The 12,324-nt window shown below is 39.5% G+C and overlaps 1 protein-coding gene across 8 annotated transcripts in view; it reads right to left on the bottom strand.

The window, feature by feature from the left end:
* Nucleotides 1-12,324, bottom strand: part of LOC111862126 (ATP-dependent DNA/RNA helicase DHX36) — a 58,369-nt gene that overhangs the window by 7,395 nt on the left and 38,650 nt on the right. For all 8 annotated transcript variants that reach the window (XM_023847279.2, XM_023847275.2, XM_023847271.2 and 5 more), the window contains exons 13-14: nt 4,336-4,537; nt 1,736-1,924 (exon numbers count right to left, since the gene is read on the bottom strand). In XM_023847279.2, coding sequence (XP_023703047.1) covers nt 1,736-1,924; nt 4,336-4,537 — 391 coding nt within the window. The remainder of the gene's footprint in view (nt 1-1,735; nt 1,925-4,335; nt 4,538-12,324) is intronic.

The raw sequence follows: 12,324 nt of genomic DNA, 5'->3' as shown, positions 1-12,324 counted from the left end.
TGTTTTCACTTCTATACTTGCCCTTCCCCCCTTCCTTCTCTGCTCTCACATAGCTGTGTATATTTCCAACACAGTCTGCTTTTACCGGTTCTCACGGTCTCTTCGCTTGCAGATTTCTTATATTTTTTCTTCTACCCTGAAAATGGAGGTGATACGTTCCTCAAAAACGTCATTTAACACCACATATACACGGTGCCAAATCCCAGAAGACAAGTATTGCTTTGTTTCTGGATCATAACCATACGAGTAAATCCATCTTTTCCATGCGTTATGATCCTAGAGAAAAATGTTGGGTCCTCATTAGTCTTCTCTAACAGCTCAAGACACAAGTTCACACGCCACTGCTTTTAATCATCTGTCAAGAGTCGGGGAACAAACTTCGCAGAAATGCAGAACATGTTCAAATTTTCTGTTAAGATCTCCTGGCGAACTCCAAAACTGATCAAAATGGTTTCTGCGAGCTCATGGATTGTCTGGCAACGGTCTTTGTGGATGAGTTCTCAAATTTTTTTCAACATTTTCTGTTGTTTTTCCGGTGCTTAGCTGCTCTGAATATTCGTCATCTTCAACTGACATGACTGGCCTTCAAACATGAATGCCATTCAAAAACCACTGTCTGGCTTAAAGAATGGTTCTCCAGAAGCCTCACGTAGCATTTCAAGGGTTCAGCAGTGGATTTACCAAGCTTCATGCAGAACTTTATGCAGACAAGTTGCTCAATTTTGCCAAACAGGACAGACAAAACGAAACATGAACTCGAATAAGCACTGGTGTAAAAACATTGCACATTCACAGCGCGGTGTCACGTGGCAGACTGAGCAATAGGCTTGTGGAAGTGTGACCTTGGCCTCCCCTCTCATCTTCTTTCACTGAGGCAGTTACAGCAGTTGCAGTCCAGGAACTTTCCGATACACCCCATATGCATCTTTTTCTGAAAAAGGCTGAGACAGAAAAACTGACTAGAGCATAGGTACAGTATCTCACTGTCACACACTGAGATCATCCTCCGGTGGCACACAGGTGTGCACAAACATACGCAGCATTAGTCTGCTGTAACATGTACTTGTACAACCTACAGTGAGATATTCATTTTAATGGGCATTTTCTTATGCACCATCAATTTATTCATATTAATGACAGCCATGCTCTTCAGTTTTAATGACAGTTTTATTTGTAAGCTTATTATTCTGGTTTCGCTCAACACAATCTACATACAGGGACACTGTACATTAAAACATCACAGGTTTCAGACATTTTGCCATCATCAGATACTGTACGTGTGCCTTTAACTAATCTGCTCTCTTCCTAAAATTGGAAATTTGCGAAGGATGATCACATGAAACTGGTAAATGCAGTCAACACCCACCCATTCCATTTCTTGAAGACCCATTGTAACATTATCCTCCCATCTACAGCTGCTTTTTCCAAAAGGCCTTTCGCTTTCAGGTTCCCTTATCAAAAGCAAGCACGCATTTCTCAGCTTCCCCATATATGCTATATGCACAGCCCATCTCATCCTCCCTGAGTCCATCATCTTAACCATGTGTAGTAGGCAGTATAGAATATCAAACTAATTATGCAATTTTCTCCAACCTCCTGTTGCTTCTTCCTTCTCAGACCCAAATATTCTCCTCAGCATTCTGACCGGAAACACCTTCAATATATCTAAAGGACTACCATGTGACATAACATGGCCATATTACACAGTGGCACAGGATCTTTTTTTAAGTCTTACCAATGGAACATGAAAAGCGTCCTTGAAACTGAGGCTAGCCGCAACAGAGAAGATGGGGTCAACACAGCTGAAGAGAGCACCCATCAGAATCATCTTCCCAGTCTGTGGATCAAGAGGTAATCTGGCCAAGTGGAAACCGAGAGGTGTAAGATTCTCATCAGCATCCAAAGCATTTAGATTCTCTAACAACTGTCAAATGAAAGCAGAACACAACACATTATTACTTCCAATCATTTTCTGCTTGCAGAAACAAAATGTGGAATTTCAGCTCCAAGAGAAGCAGGGATAATAGTGAAGTAAAAAAAAAAATTCTGCTGACATTAGATTTATATGTATCAAATTTAATCAAAATCTATAGCCTATCCTACAGGGTGGTTTTGTAGATGAAATAAGGCAGTATAATACAAAAACAAAGAAAAATACATATAAATAGAATATATGAAAAAGTAATGACTCACAGAAACACTGCAATATGATAGAAACTAGTAGTTACTATAGGATTCTGACAATGGTGTATAACACACAGAGATACTGGGTTTTCGGACTTTATCCATCCTCCTGGTTTTAAGATAACCAAGAAAAACACGACGTTTCGGAAGCTGGATCCGTTTCCATCCTCAGGTGAGGGAAAACACTTATTCTGTTGGGTACCTTAGAAAGAGCTAGCCTCAATCACTGGACAACCAATGTCACAAAACACAAAGATTATAAATACCTGAGACCAGGCTAAGTCCATGAGAGCTAATACGAAAAATATACATTACAAATTGTTCCAAACATCTACAAGTGTGGAACCAGGATAGATAGAGCCGTAGAAATTTATGTCACGAAACCAAACTAATAACCAGGTCCATGACCCCAAGTCATGGAATAGAAAGGAGAATAGTAAAAACTAATAGTGTCTTACTAGCGTCAACAATGGAGTAAATCACGTCTATCTAATATAGAACCTAACAGAAATCAATAAAGACATATATCACATCATACAAATCTCTATGTGAATTGGTGACTTCATTCCTAATAAGGGGGATCCAAATGGGAGAAAAGTCCAAACTGGGTTGGCTAATTGGGTTGGCAGAGCATGCCATATGGGCCGCTTCCTTGTATTTCCTATACCTGATGTGGCTTTCAATATCCAAAATCTTAGCTTCATCCCAGCCTAGCCTATGTCCCTCTTCATAGGCATGTTGAGCTAGTTTAGATTTTTCTAGAAGACCTTCTTTGAGGTTATGCCTATGTTCCCGGAGCCGCACGGCCAGAGGTCTGCCTGTTTCGCCAATGTAGCTTCTGCCACATTCACAAGGAATGCTATAGACGCACTGTGCCATCTGTTGCGGATCTCTTTTCGGTCTGGTTTTCATAAGAGAGTTCCTAAGAGTGTGTTTCGTACGGAAGATGGTCCTAATATTATATCAATTACCTATCCGTTTAAACTTTTCAGAAACACCCTTCGCATATGGAATATATACAGAACACAGAGTGTTTTCCTCTTTCTTCAGACGACTACTGCCCTTGGAATTAATGACCGAGTCAATGAAGCCTTTGGGATAACCGTTCAACTGAAGATTGTGTCTCAGGTTGTTACTTTTTTTGATCAAATCTTGTCGATCTTGGCATATGGTGGTGGCTCTTTCGTGGAGACTTTTAATCAAGCCTCTTTTTACAAGAGGCGGATGGTTAGATTTGAAGTTGAGGTATTGGCCAGTGTGGGTGGGTTTCCTGTAGACTTGTGTGACCAGTGCCATCTCTTCCCTGATGACCAGAACGTCCAGAAAAGAGATCGCATTGTCTGACTCAGTTCCCATAGTGAAGCAGATGGAAGGCCTTAAACTATTGAGGTGGTCGAAGAAATTCTGTAATCTCTCTGGACCATGAGGCCAGACTACAAAAGCGTCATCCACGTATCGCAGCCATAATGATGGTTTGTACGGTGCTGAGTCAAGAGCTAGTTTTTCAAACTGCTCCATGAAGATGTTGCTAACGATGGCCAAGAGAGAATTGCCCATAGCCATGTCACCTTTCTGTTGGAAGAACTTGTCGTCGACCTGAAAATAGGTGGTTCTCAAGCAGACTTCCAGCAGCTCCATGATGGCTTCAACCTGCAAGACAGACCGTTCCATCAGTGTGACATCTTCGTGGAGCTTGTTTTCGATGTCCACGACGATGTCACACTGACGGAACAATTTGTAATGTATATTTTTCTTATTAGCTCTCATGGACTTAGCCTGGTCTCAGGTGTTTATAATCTTTGTGTTTTGTGACATCGGTTGTCCAGTGATTGAGGCTAGCTCTTTCTAAGGGACCAAACAGAATAGGTGTTTTCCCTCACCTGAGGACGGAAACAGATCCAGTTTCCAAAATATGTTTTTCTTAGTTACCTTAAAACCAGGACGATGGATAAAGTCTGAAAACCAAATATCTCTATGATAGAAACTGTCTGCCTTCACAGAGAGGACCAGATGTCAGAGGCTTCCTGTTTGTGCAACACTTTGCTCTTGATGTGGCAAGTGTTTCTCTGTTCTAAACTAGGCTCTTACACTATGTATATTAAGCCACTTCGTCAATATCAGGCTTTCCAACCATATAACAATGCAATGTACCTTAATTGATAATTCAACAGCACGAGGATCTGGAGGATTCATGACTTGCTCTAAGAATGGTTTTGTTTTTCCTAGCTGCAGTATTTTGATCTGCAAGATAACCTCATCTAGACGGGTCCGCAGCATCTCAGGAAGAGGATAGTCTGCCAGAGTCATCTCTCTTGCTTTTGTATAAAGATGGTAACATTCCCCAGGCTGTACTCTGCACACAAAAAGATCAAAGCTATTGTTCTCTCTTAACCATCAATAGTACTGTTTCCCAAAGTGGGGTTGTGGGCTTCAAACAAGGCCTTGAAGCTTCCTTTTGGGGCCCACCAAAATTTCCAATTATTGTATATATAAACTGATAAGAAAAGGGAACAATAAATTACAAATATATAACACAATAGAAAAAGTACCTCACAGACACAATTAAGATGCAATAGTGATTACATTTCTTAAACTGCTGAATTACATTTTAAGTATTTTTTTAATTGGAAGGCTTCAAACGTTTTTATTCCCACCAGGGGCCTTCTCAGGTTAGAAGATTTTGGGAACCACTGATCCATATTATAAAATATAATAGCTCAGTGCTGAGATGTACAAAAGTGACCTCCAGGAGACAAACTACACCTAACAGACAATAATGAAGGCAAGATCTGTATGCCTTGGAGGGATTTTAATGCCTTTTGTAAGCAATCTTGACAAAGGAAATCACTCATCCTACAACCTAAGCAATAAAAAAAAAAACAGTCATTTGATTCATCATTCACTTACTTTACAACACTGTATCAACTGCTGAGCTTCAATAACTTCAAATGAGATATGACAAGGTTATTATAACTTGGGAATAACTAGTCCCAATGTACGCAAACATTATAGTTCTGGTATGCTCACTACCTATTGTTTAATCATCTACAAAACAGTACGGCTTCTTCATACAAACTGCCCATTACTGCTGATTTTAAATAAAACTGGCAAGTTGTGACAAATTTTGGTAAAACTTCCCAATAACAATTTTAATGAAAATCCATTCAGCAGTTCCACAATCGCTACATGCGATCAAAAGGTCAGACAGAAGTTTGAACTGAGAAACTGAAGCAACTACACCAGTTACCATACTGTGACACCGAGTTATCATAGTTGAATTTTCATAAGAAAACTTACTAAAAGTGTGTTTGGTTATGCATTCATAAATACCCACAGGAAGAAGGCCCCACAAAGTTATGCATATTAAAACAATACAAGAGAAATATGCTACCTGAAGAAAAAGTTCAAGACATTTAGACATAGTTAGAAATCAGTCCTCACAAACTGCTAAGATACTCAGCACAAGAAACTGGAGTCTCAGTAGGATCTGTGTTCACAGCCACAGACTAATTAACCTTTAACGTACAGACTTTTAAATAACCAGCAGCCCTCTGAGGCAGAATTTAAATGGCCCCAAGCCTTTAACTTTGCAGACTTTCAGAAAAAAACTACATATTTTCCATTCTATGCAACATAGAAATACAAACTAAAAACAATCTGAAAGACAATAAAATTTTCTACATATACACAAAAGAACAATTACAATAGAAGTATGTTTCCTTTCTGGCTCACTTGACCTTCCGATTGCTGCACACAATGCAATCTTTGTGTTTCTTTTTTTCATAGTGGTAGAGGAAGCGAGGCATTGTATTTAGTCTTTCCTCCCTCTCAGCTGACCCCGGATGTGCTCTCTTTCTTGGGATGTGCATATGCCTACTAGATTTCCTACAAAAGCACCTTGATACTTGACATGTGACATTTGTTTCACTCCCATGTGTGCCTTACAGTTGCTGTACAAAATGTATGAATTTACAATGCACACTTCCAGGCATCAGAAAAAGAGTTTTCTCCCCCACTTCAGATTTATGAATGAAAGCACATGTTGTCCAGTAATGATCACTGCGATCTATACCACCCATATGCTTTGTGTAGTCAAGTACACATTGGCTTTTGAATTTCTTTCTGCCGCCCCCCTTTCTGAATGGTCACTATACGAGTATTTTCCATTGATGTGTCCTGATATGTAGACATCATGAGAACCACCCTCTTGCCTTTCCAGCCCTTTAGCAGGACATTCCCTCTTCTGTAGGCAAAAGTGTCCCCACTCTTCATTCTCTTCATGGCCCCCTTCCTCAGTGGTTTTGGATTGCCAACTCTACCAGCAATAATATTGCCTGCTGTGTGGCATTTTCAATTGTCCAATTCCTGGGCCAACTGAACACTACTATAATATCTGTCAGTGAAAGGTTTTTCTGAGTATGGCAAGTTACACATTTCACCTGTAATTCTTCCGTAATATGGAATTATACTGTGAACATAACCAGTGTCACTCTCAGCTAATAAAAATAATATGATGCCTCAATTTGAAGGTTTTTTCGGATTATAAGTTTTGAAAATTATTTTGCCCTTGAACCGAACTGCTTATTCATGTATTGCAATGTTTTTACCTGGCAAAAAAATATTTCTGAAACTGTTTCTTTATATGTTCTATAATCCCGTGTACTTTCCTTGTTCTTTTTATGGCCTGATTGTTTTCTTCAGTGGTATAATTACCAACATGAATCATCCAAAATATCTGCTAAAAGTGAACTCTAGACATTAAATCAACAAAAAATGGTATCTGTGTTGCCCACTCATTAGACCAATAGTCTTTTATGTTGGGTAATGGCATCATGCCCTTATTTATAATTATACCTAAAAACGCATTCATTTCAGGAACTGACACATCAGACCAGCTACTTCAAATGAACCTCAGGCTAAGCTGAAGTTCTCAAATTTTGTGTCTCGCATACTTGTTTGTTTCTGTAACAATGTGATTCAAAAGCTTGTCATTGAAAAAATAAACTAAAATTATCCATGGGCACTGAATCTGGTAGAAGGTTAAATAAACTGTGGCCCTGCATTTTCAGTAAATGCGTATGCCTTGGGTTTTTGTCGCACATTGTCACTTCTTCCCGCTCATGAGTAGGCACAACACTTGTTCCACTCTTGCTCTCACTTTGACATTTCATTGCTCAATTCTTCACTTCCAGGTTCTCTTTCATTTTCCAATTCCATGTCATCATCAGAGTCAACATCAAGTTCTTCATTTAACAAAGCACTAATTGATTCTTCATTCTTGACACACACAGCATCATATTTTCATTCTTTCATGCTAGAAGGCAGATGCAAAGTCATGTTGCTAACACTGATACACAGTAATATATAAATGGCATTGGTTCCTCAAGTAGCTCAAATTATGACTTCCAGATGGCTGAAGAATGCAGATTCAAGATTGCAATGGTATAGTATACAGTGGCAAGTAGTGACATACGACCGACATATCATTGAACAAACGCGAAAGAAACTTTGCAATCATATATCAACATTCGTCCGTGGAAGCACTGTCTCAGTGTTGATTATATATCGACATATGACAGGAAAGAGTTAAGAGGCAAAGACCACAGTGGAGCCCTGTTCAGCAGAACATAAAATAACTGCCACAAAAGTAACACACTCATTAAGTTGCATTTCTGGATGTTCATAAACTTACCAGATGAAGAAAAAATTTGTTCTGGCCAAGATTTGGAAACCAGGTCACTTGAACTACAACAGGTACTGTAATGGTATATATACTCATTTGTTTCGAGGGAAATGCTGTGATCCTTGCTACAGACAACAAGGCATATGTGAGGAAAAAGGCTGCAGACTATATCATTACAACATTCTTCACTTATGTAGGGCACTCATTCTGTTTGAACTGTTACAGCAAAATTACCCAGAACAGAGAAGAATCTGATGATCCACAGAAAGATCCTACATTCAGTCATACCTGATACATTGTCCTTAAAGGTCTTTCATTCCTTGAAATGGGTGTTTCACCTATTCCAAACAAGAAGCAGCCAAAGGAAGCCTTCAATGTCCTTATGGTAAATAAATACTGACACCTGAAGATTTCTATGAATTTGCACAAGAAAACATTCACAGAAAAAAAAATTCTTATGTGACTGAGAGGGCCAGCACAGAAACTGAGTCAAAGGAATGCTTCAGTACTTGTGCAGAGATTCCAGGCTCTATGGAGAAAAAACTGCTGCTAGATATAATTAAATTACACCACAATGAGAGTTTTTTGAGTTTCTGGTTCAAGTACATTCTTTGACACATGCATCTAATGGTAGTATTCAGGGCCTACTTGTATTCCATACAATGACGTCACTGTGTCCAGGTATGTTGCATGCAAATATGGTGGTAAGGGGTGGATAAGTGTTGTGATGGAAAAAAGTGATGACAACATTGAATACTGTGTCAAATTCATGCATCCTGAAAGCTCATCAGCATCTTTCCACTGACCACAGAGGGATGATACTGCTGTGATGAAATGGAAAGAATACAGAGTGTAACACAACCACTGACAACAGGGACAGGATACTGATGTCGTCCACAAAAAGATATAGAACAGTAGAACCAAACTGTTTGAGGAAAATGAAGTAACTGGATATAAGGTCGGCACATTCACATGCTTCACATGGAAATGGAATGTTAACTGAAGCCATGCTTGTGAGTTTTATACCGTGATAATGTGAAATGTGACCAAATGTGCACCATTGTAGTCAAACAATCACAACTTCCTCATAGATTAAAAAAACAAATTCAAATTAACATCAGATGCAGGGGAGAATGTGAATGTTACATCCTCAAAATGTAGCTTGGTAATCAATTACACAACAAATATTATCTAGTTGGAAGTTGTACAATTTTTAGGAGTAATTTGGTCAAGTGTACTGTTTTACACTTTGAAAAACTCAAGCTATAATAAGTTGTATACATCATTTGATAGCTTCTCATGTGACTTCCATATGGTTTCAGTTTCATTCAGGTATCTCCATTAACACTGGAAATCAATGTTTTGTATTATCTAATGCTTCTTTGAGTCATGTGAAAACAGTCAGAATTAAACAAACTACAGCATTCTCTATCTTCAAAACCAATGNAAGAATACAGAGTGTAACACAACCACTGACAACAGGGACAGGATACTGATGTCGTCCACAAAAAGATATAGAACAGTAGAACCAAACTGTTTGAGGAAAATGAAGTAACTGGATATAAGGTCGGCACATTCACATGCTTCACATGGAAATGGAATGTTAACTGAAGCCATGCTTGTGAGTTTTATACCGTGATAATGTGAAATGTGACCAAATGTGCACCATTGTAGTCAAACAATCACAACTTCCTCATAGATTAAAAAAACAAATTCAAATTAACATCAGATGCAGGGGAGAATGTGAATGTTACATCCTCAAAATGTAGCTTGGTAATCAATTACACAACAAATATTATCTAGTTGGAAGTTGTACAATTTTTAGGAGTAATTTGGTCAAGTGTACTGTTTTACACTTTGAAAAACTCAAGCTATAATAAGTTGTATACATCATTTGATAGCTTCTCATGTGACTTCCATATGGTTTCAGTTTCATTCAGGTATCTCCATTAACACTGGAAATCAATGTTTTGTATTATCTAATGCTTCTTTGAGTCATGTGAAAACAGTCAGAATTAAACAAACTACAGCATTCTCTATCTTCAAAACCAATGAGTTGTAACCGATTACTAGTGGACTTGAATGTGTGAGGCCCTGGAGGGGAGGTGCCTACGTGACGATAGCACGGCATTATTTCGTATGTGCAGTTTTGTAGCTGGAGAGTGGACGGTGGATCCCCGGATTGATGTGGGGAATGATGTCATCTAGGGTGTGGTGCTGGGAAGGCCCTTAGGTCTGTTAGCGTCGCCAAGCCAGTGGTAGGCAAGACTTGATAAGATACACTCCTCGTGAGTGGAGGCGCTGGCTATTTCCTCATAGAATCGCCTTTGTAGGCGGGACAGCGCCAATGTAACTATTATAAATAGTGAGTGATGTATAATTGAAAATGACAGATTAGTGATTGTGACAAAGAATAAGTAAATTAAACCTAAGGTTGTAAAGCCAAGGGTTCATTGTGTTGAAGTTTCTTCANACATCATTTGATAGCTTCTCATGTGACTTCCATATGGTTTCAGTTTCATTCAGGTATCTCCATTAACACTGGAAATCAATGTTTTGTATTATCTAATGCTTCTTTGAGTCATGTGAAAACAGTCAGAATTACACAAACTTCAGCATTCTCTATCTTCAAAACCAATGAGTTGTAACCGATTACTAGTGGACTTGAATGTGTGAGGCCCTGGAGGGGAGGTGCCTACGTGACGATAGCACGGCATTATTTCGTATGTGCAGTTTTGTAGCTGGAGAGTGGACGGTGGATCCCCGGATTGATGTGGGGAATGATGTCATCTAGGGTGTGGTGCTGGGAAGGCCCTTAGGTCTGTTAGCGTCGCCAAGCCAGTGGTAGGCAAGACTTGATAAGATACACTCCTCGTGAGTGGAGGCGCTGGCTATTTCCTCATAGAATCGCCTTTGTAGGCGGGACAGCGCCAATGTAACTATTATAAATAGTGAGTGATGTATAATTGAAAATGACAGATTAGTGATTGTGACAAAGAATAAGTAAATTAAACCTAAGGTTGTAAAGCCAAGGGTTCATTGTGTTGAAGTTTCTTCAAAGAAAGACCTGTTATCGACCTGAGAAAGAGATCCATGCCTACCATTATCCTAAATCCAACCTGGTTACTTCTGAACCCAAATTGCAAGGAAGGGTAAAAGTGGACGGAGCGGCAAGCAGGAGTAGCCGTAGCAACTACGAGGAGGAAAGGAGCGGCCGGAGCAATGACAAGCAAACAAAGAGAAGAGGGACGGTTGTAGAGTTATACAACAAAATGCTTTGTAATTTTTTTATGCCATACTAACCTATGGGTACATCAAGTTTCATTCAAATAAAATATCAACTGCCACAGGTTTTTAGCAAAATCTGTTGATTTGACATGGAACACCTAACTTCAATTAAGAAATTAAAGTTTATGAATGTAACTGGAGGGATCTAGGACTAAGGATCGACTGTCCATAAATACTGCCACAATAAATGCACATTTTCTTAATAGCTGTGGCCACCATACATACTGGCAAGTGTAAAGAGTAGATTTCATAATATATTTGGTTGTTCTCTGGTGGGTCCATGGTATGAAACTCACAGGGAATGGTTTATATATATATAAAATTACATAATTGTAAACAACCATGACAAAGGAAAAAAAAATTATACAGTCCAAAACAAACATTACATAAAACAATGGGCCAGCACAGGGAACCCATTACTAAGGTGCCTCAACATGTTATTGAATGATGCATTGACGCTGTCTGACACTTAGCAAACTAGTCAGTAACTATGCCTTCTGCGAATGCAGCACATAACACCACACCGTCATCTGTGAGATTCATGTCCTAACGGAGCACAAACATGTCAAACTAATTCTTCACGTACAATATTGTAACGTGTTTCGTTACCGAAGACGCCGTAGAGATGGTTAATTGGTTTATTTAACAATCTACAAGTAATGGCTACAATTAATTATCTCACAGTTGCGGGGTTTCACACTTTATAACCCTAATCGCAGTAATCTGTTAACACTGTTGCGGGGTTTCACGATTTATAACCCTATGCGCAAATCAGTTCACTCTGTCTTCAGTAGTCTACACGTTTACAGTAGGGGAGCTGTGTATCACTGTATCACACGCTCCCGATTACACAATCACACACACGTCCGGATCTTCTTTCCGCGACGGCTGCTATACTCCAACTTGTAGTCGGCTGACTGTTACTTTACAACTCGGCGGATGTCACAGTACAACTGTGTTAGGCAGCTGCTACAGTAGAACTCTCTAGGCGGCTGTTACTTTACAACCTGGTGGCTGTCACAGTACAACTGACTCGGCGATGGCCAGGTTACGACTCTGCGGTAGCCACACTAGAACTGACTGGTACCAGCTGTGCAGCTCACTTATATAGCTGCAGTGCTTGCCGGTTGCGTAATGAGTGCCACGTCACAGTAGGAAGTTGATTACGG

The sequence above is a fragment of the Cryptotermes secundus genome, unplaced genomic scaffold (assembly GCF_002891405.2).
Source record: "Cryptotermes secundus unplaced genomic scaffold, Csec_1.0 scaffold718, whole genome shotgun sequence".
Classification (NCBI taxonomy): domain Eukaryota; kingdom Metazoa; phylum Arthropoda; class Insecta; order Blattodea; family Kalotermitidae; genus Cryptotermes; species Cryptotermes secundus.
The sequence above is the reverse complement of the archived record's forward strand: the minus strand, read 5'-3'. Positions and strand labels throughout refer to the sequence as shown.